The sequence below is a fragment of the Sinocyclocheilus anshuiensis genome, unplaced genomic scaffold (assembly GCF_001515605.1).
Source record: "Sinocyclocheilus anshuiensis isolate Anshui unplaced genomic scaffold, SAMN03320099.WGS_v1.1 scaffold369, whole genome shotgun sequence".
NCBI classification, from domain to species: domain Eukaryota; kingdom Metazoa; phylum Chordata; class Actinopteri; order Cypriniformes; family Cyprinidae; genus Sinocyclocheilus; species Sinocyclocheilus anshuiensis.
Window position 1 is genome coordinate 358,743 of NW_015540935.1, and position 12,331 is coordinate 371,073.

At 36.8% G+C, this 12,331-nt stretch overlaps 1 protein-coding gene across 9 annotated transcripts in view; it reads right to left on the reverse strand.

Annotated features, from left to right (window-relative positions):
• epb41a (erythrocyte membrane protein band 4.1a) overlaps positions 1-12,331 on the reverse strand; it is an 86,769-nt gene that overhangs the window by 40,782 nt on the left and 33,656 nt on the right. For 8 of the 9 annotated variants that reach the window (XM_016487544.1, XM_016487543.1, XM_016487542.1 and 5 more), the window contains exons 2-6: positions 8,555-8,949; positions 3,812-4,297; positions 1,907-2,011; positions 1,314-1,356; positions 1,130-1,205 (exon numbers count right to left, since the gene is read on the reverse strand). In XM_016487544.1, the coding sequence (XP_016343030.1) occupies positions 1,130-1,205; positions 1,314-1,356; positions 1,907-2,011; positions 3,812-4,297; positions 8,555-8,941 (1,097 nt within the window). In that variant the 5' untranslated portion in view covers positions 8,942-8,949. The remainder of the gene's footprint in view (positions 1-1,129; positions 1,206-1,313; positions 1,357-1,906; positions 2,012-3,811; positions 4,298-8,554; positions 8,950-12,331) is intronic. The other variant, XM_016487545.1, reaches the window with a different exon arrangement.

Sequence of the window (12,331 nt, forward strand, 5' to 3'; positions counted from 1 at the left end):
TTAGCAAATCGAGGGAACGAAATAGTAATCGTGTGCACGTTTTAGTACATCGAGGTAACGAAATAGTAATCGTGTGCACATCTTAGCAAATCGAGGGAACGAAATAGTAATCGTGCACATTTTAGTACATCGAGGGAACGAAATAGTAATCGTGTGCACGTTTTAGCAAATCGAGGGAATGAAATAGTAAATCGAGGGAACGAAATAGTAATCGTGTGCACGTTTTAGAACATCGAGGGAACGAATTAGTAAATCGTGCGCACGATTTATTTATTCTTTCTTGCATGTCATGTGCGGGGCTCCGTACTAAAGTTCAGGACTGAACAAAAATTTGTATGTTCACACTTGGGTATAATCTTTACATAAACCAACTCAAACCTCTTTCAATAGCCATAAAGATAAAAAAAAATAATAATAATAATAAAAAAAAATTATATTCCGCATTTCCACTGTTGGCCCATTCAATATGACTATAAAATAATAATAATAATAATTTCATTTTTAAGTATTACACTATCAAAGTTTTATTTTAGTGGATTGCCAACAAATAAATATTTCACATGTTTGTGAAGCTTGGCACTGTCCAAAATACAGTGTTTTTGTATCTCAGACTGGCTCAGTTTACAGTAAATGAACACAGTGCTGTACTTCATTCCTGTCCCAGATGTCTAGGATTATAGCTTTATAGAAATAAAATCAATTTTGAAATAGGGCTTAGTGCGACTATCAAATCACGAAGGCTGTGATTTAAATAAATAAATATATGCACTGTGTATTTAAGAGTGAAGCACGGCACTGTGTTCATTTACACGCGTGCGGCTCATGATATGGTGTTTCAGCGTCCCAGGCTCGGTTTACACTAAATGAACACAGTGCCGTGCCTCACTCTAAAACACATATACAGCAGCACATATATTTATTTAGTTAAATCGCAGCCTTTGCAATCCGATAATCCCACTAAGCCATACCACAAAATCAATTTTATTTCTATATGGCTATAACCCCAGAGATCAGGAACAGGAAACATTAAGGAGAGACAGGGAAAGGGACGGGTGATTGAGGAGGTTTATTTAAAAGTCAAATCATCTGACCAGTTAGCATATTATCCATAAAATAAAGTGCTGTTCACCTGGTGATGTCTTCTGATAGCTGGGCTGGATCAGGAGGGTAGAACTTCACATTGAATGTGAAATCATAGTTGCTGCCTAGATAAATACAAACATAATTTAAAACAGGACCTACAGAAAACTAGACACTGATTTTCTGATGGTTATTTCATATGTCAAAGAGATGAACGGCATGATGCTACTCACCTAGTACTTGCCGCCTGATCTCCTTGGTGAAGTCCAGCCATGTCTGAAAGACAAATAAAGCTTTAACTAAAGGCCTGTGTACACCAAGAACTACATTATGGCTATTATGGCTATATTAGTATCCACACCAATGAAACACTCATTAAACTGCATTTAAGTCGTCTGCCACTTTAAAAGCTCAAGCTCTTTAAAGTCGGGTGGATTCTGATTGGTTGTCAATGTTTTTATCGTTCAACAGCTGAAAAAAAAAATTTGTCTTTGTAGCTATTGTTATAACTGTGGCGTGAACTTATAATTATATTTTTAGAAAATTATCGTAGAATGATTATTAAAACTTCATAGTTAGTTACTGTTAAAAAACAGGGTTTTACTGCTATCAGAACTTCTGATGCAAGTTAAGAAAGCAAATCGTTTAAAAGACAATACAGCCATAATTTAAAAGAAAAACATGTACATATCTTTCAGTTTTGACAGTAATTACACTCCAAAAGCTAATCTAACCCTGAAGAAAACATGCTGTATCAAGAAAAAAAAAATAGCTGCCTACAGTTAATATTAAAAGAGCGAGAGTGAGTGCTAACAGATTGAGGCACCTTTATGGTTGGCGTCTCCCATATGGCCAGACCGTAATAGTCCTTCTCTAATAGGTTCAGGTGGTCGCACACTTTTGCAAACAGATCCTGGCCTTTGGCATGTTTCTGGAAACAAAGACATGTCGTTAAAACACAGAAGCAATTCTATTTTAGTATTTTAGTCAGACAACAACTGACAACTGACCTTTTATAGAAACTTGTAAGCAACATCATGTTTTTAAAGCATACGGTGACTTCAACATTTACAAGAGATACGACTGTGTGTAATTTATTTTGTAGAACAAAACACGAGAGTCCAAGACATTTCTGAGGGAATATGAATTGAGCAGCTCTATTAGCAAGTGATGTAATGTATGGAGTAGCATACTACTGTAATATTTTTTTCTATCCCTTCACTCTATAGTATGGAAACCCATTTTCTGCCACACATGAAAAAATAATGCTTTGGTAAATCAGAATTATAATATCAAAAATATGACAGAAAAAGTGAAAATGATGAGATACTAAGTCATAATTATGAGATGAAAAGTCAAAATTATTACATAAATTGAAATTACCAATAAAGTCATAATCATGGCAGTAAGTCAGAATTATGAGAATAAAAGTCAAAATGACAAAAAGTTAACAAAAACAATTGACATAAATAGCTGAAATGATGACAAACGTCATAATTGTGTCAGAAAGTTGAAATTATAAGATAAAAAGTCATAGTTATGAGAAAAAGTTGAAATTATGAGATATGACAATGTTAATGTGACAATTTTTTTACTTTTTTTACCCCATAATTTCAAGTATTTATCGCATAATCGTAACTCATGATTATGACATAAAAAGTGAAAATTACGAGATACTAAGTCAAAATTGAGATATAAGCCAAAATTATGACATAAGTAAAAACTAACCAATTTGCATAAAAATTTGAAATGATGACATAAAAAGTCATAATTATGCTAGTAAATCAATATTATAAAATAAAAAGTAAGTTAAGACAAAAGCCGAAAATTATGAGATATGACAATGTCAGTTCAACAATGTCAATATGACAGACGTTTTTGACGTTAATCATTTCAGCTATTTATCGCATAATCATGACTCATGATTATGACATAAAAAGTGAAAATTATGAGATACTATGTGGCAGAAATGTGCTTCCATAATATAAAATGTATACTGTGCACAGTAAGCAAATTGTCTCTATGCATGGAATACCCAGATGACTACATATTACAAAGTACACAACAGAGCACATTGTGCTGGATACTGTATCCCACAATGCAATGTGTACGACTTCACTTTCCAGGGTGAATGAACTGGAAGTTATTAGGGACATCATGTTTTTAATTAATTACTATTGTGGGACTGCCAAAGACTTAGACATTTTTACAAGATGATAACTAGTTCACATGCAAAGTAGGGAGGTCATGTGACAAAGTAGCACACTGCTGTTTGAAACGTGGAATTATGCAGACTGTTTGTCCTACTATCTTTGACGTATACAGTTCATGTTCTATAAAAAATAGTTGACTTGTATTCCATTCTGAACATGCCTCTTGTGTGGAAATTGAACAGTTAGCTGGGCTCACTACATGCTAACAGCAGAAACAGCTCTGAAGGTAAAGCGAGACTAATAGTTGCTGCTAATAAGGATGTTCTGTTTCGCTTAGGATGCTGTCTCTGTAGAGACATGAACCACACGGTACGATGGCAACAAAAACAGTCCAAAGTGTCACATCAGCAGAAATAGTCTCTCTGTAGTCTGAGAGTTAATTAGCAAAGGAAGTAAAAGCCCTTGAGCAACGCTTGAGTTTCAGAGTCGCTCTCCTGGGACTAGACAACGATACGCCGCACTTGATAAGCAACAAAAGCGGCAGTTGTGTGCTCTGTGTGTGTGCGTATGTCGCTTACTTCCAGCTCACACTCGAAGAGAGAATCATCCAGCAGCTTGACTTTGCAGTGCATGATCCTGGGGCGGCGAGATGCTTTCTGCTTCTTCCCCTCCTCCTCCTCCTCCTCCTCCTCCTCCACCGTGTTCTCCTCCTGTTTCTCTTCCTCTTTTTCTCCTTCCTCCTTTACTTCTGTTTCTGCCGCACATGCATCTTCCGGCTTGGCCTCTTCCTCTACTTTCTCTTTTTCCTTCTCGCGTTCCTTGTCTTTCTCTCCCTCCTCTCCTTTGGCCTTGTCCTCATTTTTCTTCTCCTTCTTCTCTTTTTTCTCCTTCTTCTCTGCTTTCTCTTTTTTCTCTGGCTTCTCCTTCTTCTCTGGCTTCTCCTTATCTGCTTTCTCCTTCTTCTCTTTCTTCTTTTCCTTCTTCTCCTTCTTTTCCCCCTTCTCCCCCATTTCTCCCTTACCGGACTCCAGCTCGGCGTCTTCCTTCTGATCCGCTACGATTTGCTGGAGGAAGACAAATTTAAACATTTTAAATATCCGAAGATTAGATTATTACACAACTAATTTGCTGGAGGATGACAAATTTGTACCTTTACTAGATTCAGGGTTTCTTACAGAATGCTTCTTTCAGAGTTTTTGAAATTAGGCCAACTTGCTTAACAATAAACAATCATTTTGTATGTGTAAACAAACTATGTGTAAACTAAAAGCCATTTTTTCAGTCTCTGATGATACTAACACTAACTATGAAAAATGTTGCAAATGTATCCTCATGGTTTAAAGCAGACCACCAATAATTACATGATCAGTGAGTCATGGTAAAGTTTTTCCATTACTTCAACATTTTTAATATTCAATCATAACAACTCTTGGAATATTCTGGCATGGTAATGGCTGATCCTGCAGAGCAAATACAAAGACTTGCCGATTCTGCCAGTACATCCACAGACATGCTTCTGTGAGCATGTAAGACAAACTGCTGCTGTACAAATAGCATAGGAAATTACCCATAGCAGATCTATACAGGTGGTGCTGGGGGAGGTGGAGGGTTTCAGAACCACAAAATTGAAATGTTGAGCAGCAAGCTCATTATGCAGCAGATACCAATCAGTTCGTGCCAAGTAGATTTCATTAAGGATTCAAATGACTTGTACAGCCAATTCAATTATGTGCAAAGACAAGTTCAGTTGCTGCCTTAAATGTTTAATTTTAATTAAGTTTTTAATTTATTTTTAATTAAAAAATTTTAATTTTAGAATTAATAATTTTTTTACAGTGGGCCAAATGCATAAATGTAAATTAATCCTCAGTGTGTTGCCTCTTCCTCCACGTCCAACTGTTTAAAACATGTCATCGTTTATGCGTTTCTATCACCTTAATGCACATTTTGACTTACTTCAGAAAAACCTTCCTGAAGTCGGAATGAAATGAAAATTAACTTTATTTTTAATGCATGTTATGGATCTTTTTATGAACGATTAATGTGTGCATATGTTCCATTTTTTGTTTAATTTACGTTTAATTTTGAATCTGGTGAACGTAGGACTTCTCCAATCATTTAGTCCACTTAAACCCATCCCTGCAAGCTCATGAGCATTTGCCTCCTATTTTGATTGTTCTTTTTCATTACACATTTGTACATCACAATGCTCTAGAAATGATCTGTCGCTACTTATGTTGCACTGCAACTTCTTTTTTTTTTTTTTTTTTTTAACATTTGCAAAAATTGTTGGATATAAACTAAGCAAATTATACCTTAAAGGGATAATTCACCGAAATATTTAAATTCAGTCATTATTTACTCACCCTCAAGGTGTAGTCATTGACTTCTATAGAATGGAAAAAAAATACTTTTGAACGCAATGGCCACCAGCAACTGTTTGGTAACCAACATTCTTCAAAATATCTTAATTTGTGTTCAACAGAAGAAAGAAACTCATACAGGTTTGGAACAACATAAGGGTGAGTAAATTATGACAAAATGTTCATTTATGGGTGAGCCATCTCTTTAAAACGATTCAAATATTCAAGAGAAAAGAGAGCACAATAAATAATGAAAAGCTAGCATTGGGGAAAAAAACTGAAGCATGTTGACAGCAGTTAGCAATGCCTAAAATACCAGCCATTCAGTATGAACAGCCTCTCAGAAAGCTTTTAGTGTACTGTGCTGCTGGAGCAGATGAGAGCTGCACAGAGAAGGTTTAACACACAACCTTTGACCGTAACTCAGCGTGTGAATGTGAGATGTGTGAAGCTCCACAGTTCAGTTGCCTTTGCACAGACATCCCTTGCTACATGCAGTGTATTTACACTTTTAAAAGTGTAAACATCCAGTTGTCACCCTGAGGTCATATCTGTCAGTAAGCCCACACACCAGTAGGCTGAGGGTTATGCGGACTTTTAAAAGATGGAGATGCTTTACTGTTTTTCTTCAGAAGACTTAGGATTTAGTCATGTGGAACACTTTTATTTTAGCCAAAACAGATTTGGAGGGTCGAAATCATTCACTGAAATGGTGACGTTTAATTAGCACCACTCTAATGAGACATTTTGACAGTGTCAGTGTCTATTTTCTGAAACACAATGGATGAACCACAACAGGCTAACTTGTCAGCTGTGTGGATGCTAGGGCTGGTTTGACAATATCAATTTCTCAATTTTAATGGATCTTCATTTTGATCAACCAAGATCTTTAGTCTTTTAGTCTATGCTATTTTCAGTTGATGCCTGAATAAAACATCACTAAACATTATTTGACATGAATATGAAAGGTATGTTGAAAAAAAAAACAGTACAACTTACTAAAATGTATCATGACTCATGTAATCGCCCAATCAGTGTTTCAAGTGCGAAAAAACGTCAGTAACACATCTTCAAAACAACTTCTGATGCTCAGAAGTTATGGAAATTAAAAATGTAAAACTGGAAAAGTGTTAGAACTGTTGCGTTAGATTGTTATTGTTTACATTCCTTAAAAATGGTCTATATTACATTTAGATTATATTTTTACCCTGTCTTCAATATTTAATGCATTTTTTTTATAAATCTGTCATGAAAACAGGTTTTTCTGACAGCCACCATTTAAATGTATATATTTAACAACGACTTAGAGTAGAAACATAAGTATATCATTAAAAAGTTGATATAAAATCTGCCTTATGTGCAATTTAAATGTTTATACTTGGATTTGAGTGTTAATAGTTAAATAAATATGATTAATTACATGATTATGTAATTGTAATATGTAAAATTGTAAAATGTAATTGATTTCGGTAATAACATTTATTTCAGTGCATCACTACTTTTATTGTGCATTTTGTCCTTTTTATAGAGGTTTGTTAAAAAAGAAAAGTTTTATATATCATGCTTCAATTCCACTTCAAGTAAATTCCACCATATAAACAATAATTCAATATAAAAACAAATATATAAAACATACATAAATATACAAAATAAAAATATAAATATACAAAAAAAATATATAAAAACCATATAAAACAAATAATATCATAATTTACAGATATATAATATCTGGAACAGGTATGATGTTAGATTTAACAAATGTGCTATAATCATATTTAATGAATCTAATGCATCATCAAGCCATTAACTTTTGCTCTTCACGTCACACTGTCTAAACCAGGGCTCACCAAACTCATTGATTAGCAGGTTCAGGTGTGTTTGATTAGGGTTGCAGCTAAACTCTGCAGGGCACCGGCCCTCCAGGACCGAGTTTGGTGACCCCTGGCCTAAACTGAGGCTTTGAGAAAGCAACTTTTAAAGGCGCTATATAAAATAAATGTATTACTATTATTATTATGTGCTGAAATAGAAGCAAAATGGTCACCTGAATGAGCTACCAAAATTTGCAAAATGATGAGATACATTTTAGTAAGGATTCTCTTAAATGCAAAAATTTCACTGCTCTACCGTTGGAGAAAGCGCAACCGTCTTGATAACCAAAACATTACAACAGCCTTGACATCACTGAATTTCTGTCCGAGTTAAATCTTAAAGGGGTCATATGATGCGATTTCATGTTTTCCTTTGTCTTTGGAGTGTTAAAAGCTATTCGTGCATACAGAAGATCAGTAAAGATTAAAGTCTCAAACCCAAAGAGATATTCTTTATAAAAATGCACGCTCAGCCACGCCTTCCTAAAAACACGCACCGTTCAAACACGCCCCCACATATCTATGTCACAGTGTGGGAAGATTTGCATAATACCGCCCAAATTAATACGCAAAGAAAGAAGGCTCGTTTCGTTGCGAAAGCCAAACTACTTTGTTTGGCCTTCCAAAAGAGGACACAACTAGAAATCAGTAGTTATGTTTTATTTACAACAGTTGCAGAACAGTACAACCCAAATATTCGAGTGTGTGAAGCGCATCTTACGGAGGAATGTTTCCTGAACCTGGTAAGGGGCGTAACATTTCCGTCACACGCTTGAGGAATTCGGCCAATCACAACGCACTGGATAGCTGGCCAATCAGAGCGCACCTCACTTTTCAGACCGATGAGCTTTGTAAAAATCGACACGTTTCAGAAAGGCGGGGCATAGAGGAGAAACAGTAATGTACAGTATGTGGAAAATAATGTGTTTTTTTTTTTACTTTAAACCGCGTAAACACATTTCATTATACCAAATATACCAAATAATGTTTTTTAGCAACGTCGTATGACCCCTTTAAATCTGGCTCTAATTTTAGCATCAATTACAAATGTAACCTTTACTTGAACACATCTGTTTCTCTTTCTCACCTGGTTTTCAGCACTGCTGACTGAGTGCTGGTCTAGAGCAACATCGCCCTCTATGCGCAGTTCTGGCTCAGGGTCCGCTATGGGAGCTTTGGGTTCTTCCTGGCTGTTCTTCTCCCGGGCCCTCTCCGTCTCCACCCCCTCAGAGCACTGTGAGCGGCGCTTCAGGAAGGAGGAGAAGAGGCGGGAGAGGCCGCGGCCAGCGGACGTGCGCTGACGCGGCTTCAGCTGCTGTTCCTCCTCCGAGACCCCAGGGGGCGGCGAGGTGCTGGAGGGGCTGTCCTGAGCGGTGTCAGCGGGGCCTGGCTCCTGTGCAGCAGGTTCCTCCTCTTCCTGCTGCTGTTCGCACACCTGTTTCTTATGAACGCTCTCCGCCTCGTCTGTGGTCATGGCAGTCGCTGCAGGAAGAGACGGTTCGGTTAAAGTCACGTATCTGTTTTACAGCAGTGTTGAAAGTAGTACTTTAAAACTGTCCGGATGGTACACTATTTCCAGTGGATTTTCACAGTATGTGTCTGTCTCAGTACCACACTTGCGGCCTAGGCACTTCAGAATGTGTGCATGCAATAAGTGCGTAAAAAAAAACCAATGCTCAGTGCCCTTAACCCACACTATCTCTAATATCACTTCGTTTTTGAGGCCAAGTGCATCCCATCATTCATCAGGTTCAAGAACTCATGTGGCCTGAAATCACAAGAATTCAAGGAAAACTTTTAGATATGAGATAAGTTGATATTTGGTAGCACAACATGAGGAAAACTATACTAACTAAACTATACACTATACAACTATACATTAGATATTACATATAATCTGGTAGTAAAACAAGAACTTGAGGAAAACTATATAGTGTACGTTAAATTAATTAGTAAATATGATAGTAAAAAAAAAACAAGAATTTGAGGAAAACATCGGTTTTAATTAAATTAATTACATATAATTTGGTAGTAAAACAAGAATGAGGAAAACTTTAATGTGTAAGTTAAATTCATTAGATATTGCATATAATTTTATAGCAAAACATGAGAATTCGAGAAAAACTTTACAGTGCAAATTATATCAATTCCATATTACATATAATTTGGTAGTAAAATGTGAGAATTCAAGGAAAACTTTACAGGGTAAATTTATTAGTTATTACATATAATTTAGTAGTAAAACAAGAACTCAAAGAAAACTTTACAGTGTAAATTAATTTAATTAGATATTACATATAATTTGGGTAGTAAAACCTGAAAATTTGAGTAAAAACTATACCGTGTAAGTTAAATTAATTATTTATTTCATAGTTTGATTGTAAAACCCAAGAATTCACAGAAAAATTTACAGTTTAAGTTTAATTACTTATTACATATAATTCGGTAGTAAAATGTAAAGTGTTGCACATTGTATTGGTGTAGAGATGAGTATGTGTATAAATGAATATGTGTATTTTGTAAAACACTAGCTATTTTATATGACTAAATTAGAAGCATCACAATTACTAAATCGTGTTGTCTGTTACATAAGGACTGCTGAACAGACATTTACAAGATTATTTTAAAGTGCATAGTTGAAAATCTAAATAAAAACGTCACTTGCATTTTTACAACACGTTGTTGTAAGTGTGTATCATTGGCTAATCAGCAGTTCCACACACACTTGTGATATTCATACAAACTTCAACACTTGGACCAAATGCAGGAAATACTGGTGACTGGTGATTGGTGACGTGACATGTGGCCAAGTATGGTGACCCATACTTGGAATTAGTGCTCTGCATTTAACACATCCAAAGTGCACACAAACAGCAGTGAACACACACACACCGTGAACACACACCCGGAGCAGTGGGCAGCCATTTATGCTGCGGCGCCCGGGGAGCAGTTGGGGGTTCGGTGCCTTGCTCAAGGGCACCTCAGTCGTGGTATTGAAGGTGGAAGAGAGCGCTGTACATTCACTCCCCCCACCTACAATCCCTGCCGGACCTGAGACTCAAACCCGCAACCTTTGACTCTCTAACCATTAGGCCACGACTTCCCCACGTCACGTACTGTAAGTAGACAAGTGATCAGATTCAAATATCCGCAAGTGTGGGCATTTTGACAGGCCCTAAGTGTCCGTCCACACTTCTTGGGCCAATATTGCCCACAACTTCTTGACTTTCAAATGCAAAGAATGTGCGAACTCAATCCAGCAAAACCATAATTTTTTTGTCAATTCATTGTAAATATGACTAAGAGCCTGCACTGCTGCCTCTTCAGGACATGGTGCCCCTGGCCACGTGCCTAATTGCCCATATGGTTACTCAGACCCTGTACCTGTCAGGTTCATCAGAGACGTCTTGATGTCTGATTAATGAGCGACTTTGTACTGTTCCGTTCAACCCACAATGCTGTCAGTTAACTAAAGGTGTAAAATATAGTATATTTTGGTGTATAGTTTTCTATTATAATGCTTTATGGCACTGTGTGTCCTCTTGAAGCCTAAAAGCTGCTTCAGTCCCTGTGAATAGTAACTGCATTTCTTCAGAATATCATGTTTTGTGTTGCACAGAAGAAAGAAAGTCACATGGGTTTGGAACAACATAAGTAAATGATGACAAATCATTTTGGGTGAACTATTGTCAGGGATTCATCACAGTCACTTCAGTCACCATCCAGGATAATTACCTTTCATTGTAAACTGTTCTGTCGTGAATCAACGCAGAATCATTTGAAAAAGAATCAGGTGCCTAAAGTGAATTGATTTTTTTTTTCAATCACTCCTGCAATCTAGGTGTAAGAGAGAGATTGTGTAAGAGGACCAGACACAAATGAGACAAGCTGAGAGCACCGCCACACAACTACAGCACTCTGTGCATCTCCACTGAACCCTGAGTGTTAACAACACTAAAACAACAACTGAATGGATCTCTCTCACTCTCACTCTCACTCTCACTCTCACTCACACTCTCACTCACACTCATCACACACTCACACTCTCTCACACACTCACAGTCTCTCACACACTCACACTCACACACTCACACTCACAACAAACACACGGCAAAGGAAATCTTATGTGCTCTTTAAGAATGCAACAGTCTATTTCGAAATAATCAGTAAAGCCATATCCAATTATGACAAGATCACACTTTCAGTCGTAAATCTAATCCAATGAGTCCACACAAACCACTTCATCTTCAGTAAAGGTGCACGTGAGCCAGCCTACCCCTGGCCTGAAGACATCACAGCAGATTTACACACTAAAGCATTATGGGTAGGTGGACCCGAATCAGCTTGACCTGGGTTGCCCAGGCAACAGTGGATTGACTGAGGTCGGCTGTGTCAGCGTCACTCACACATGCAGCCACAGTGACGAGGCTTGAGCTCACCAGTAATGAATTTACTCTTCAATCTGATTACAACACTTCACAAAATGATGCAATCAATGCGTCATGAAATCTGATATTTGGTTATGATTCTGTTCAACAGCAGTTCTGAAATTGACTAGTTAACTAGTTTATCTAGAATATTCTAATTTATGAATTAACTTTAATACGCAGTACTTTAAGCATCTTTTAATTTAGCAGCATAGCTGCATTCTCTTCCAAACTACGGAGCCCCTAAGGGGACATGTGATGGAAAATATATATATATTTATATAATAATATAAAAATAAATAATAAATAAATAAATAATATATAAAAATATAAGAGGTCTACAGCAACTCTGAAGCAGCTGCAGGAATTTATGACAAAGAATGGTCATTGTGTGCATGTGCCAACAATATCACAAATTCTCCACAAATGTGGCTTGT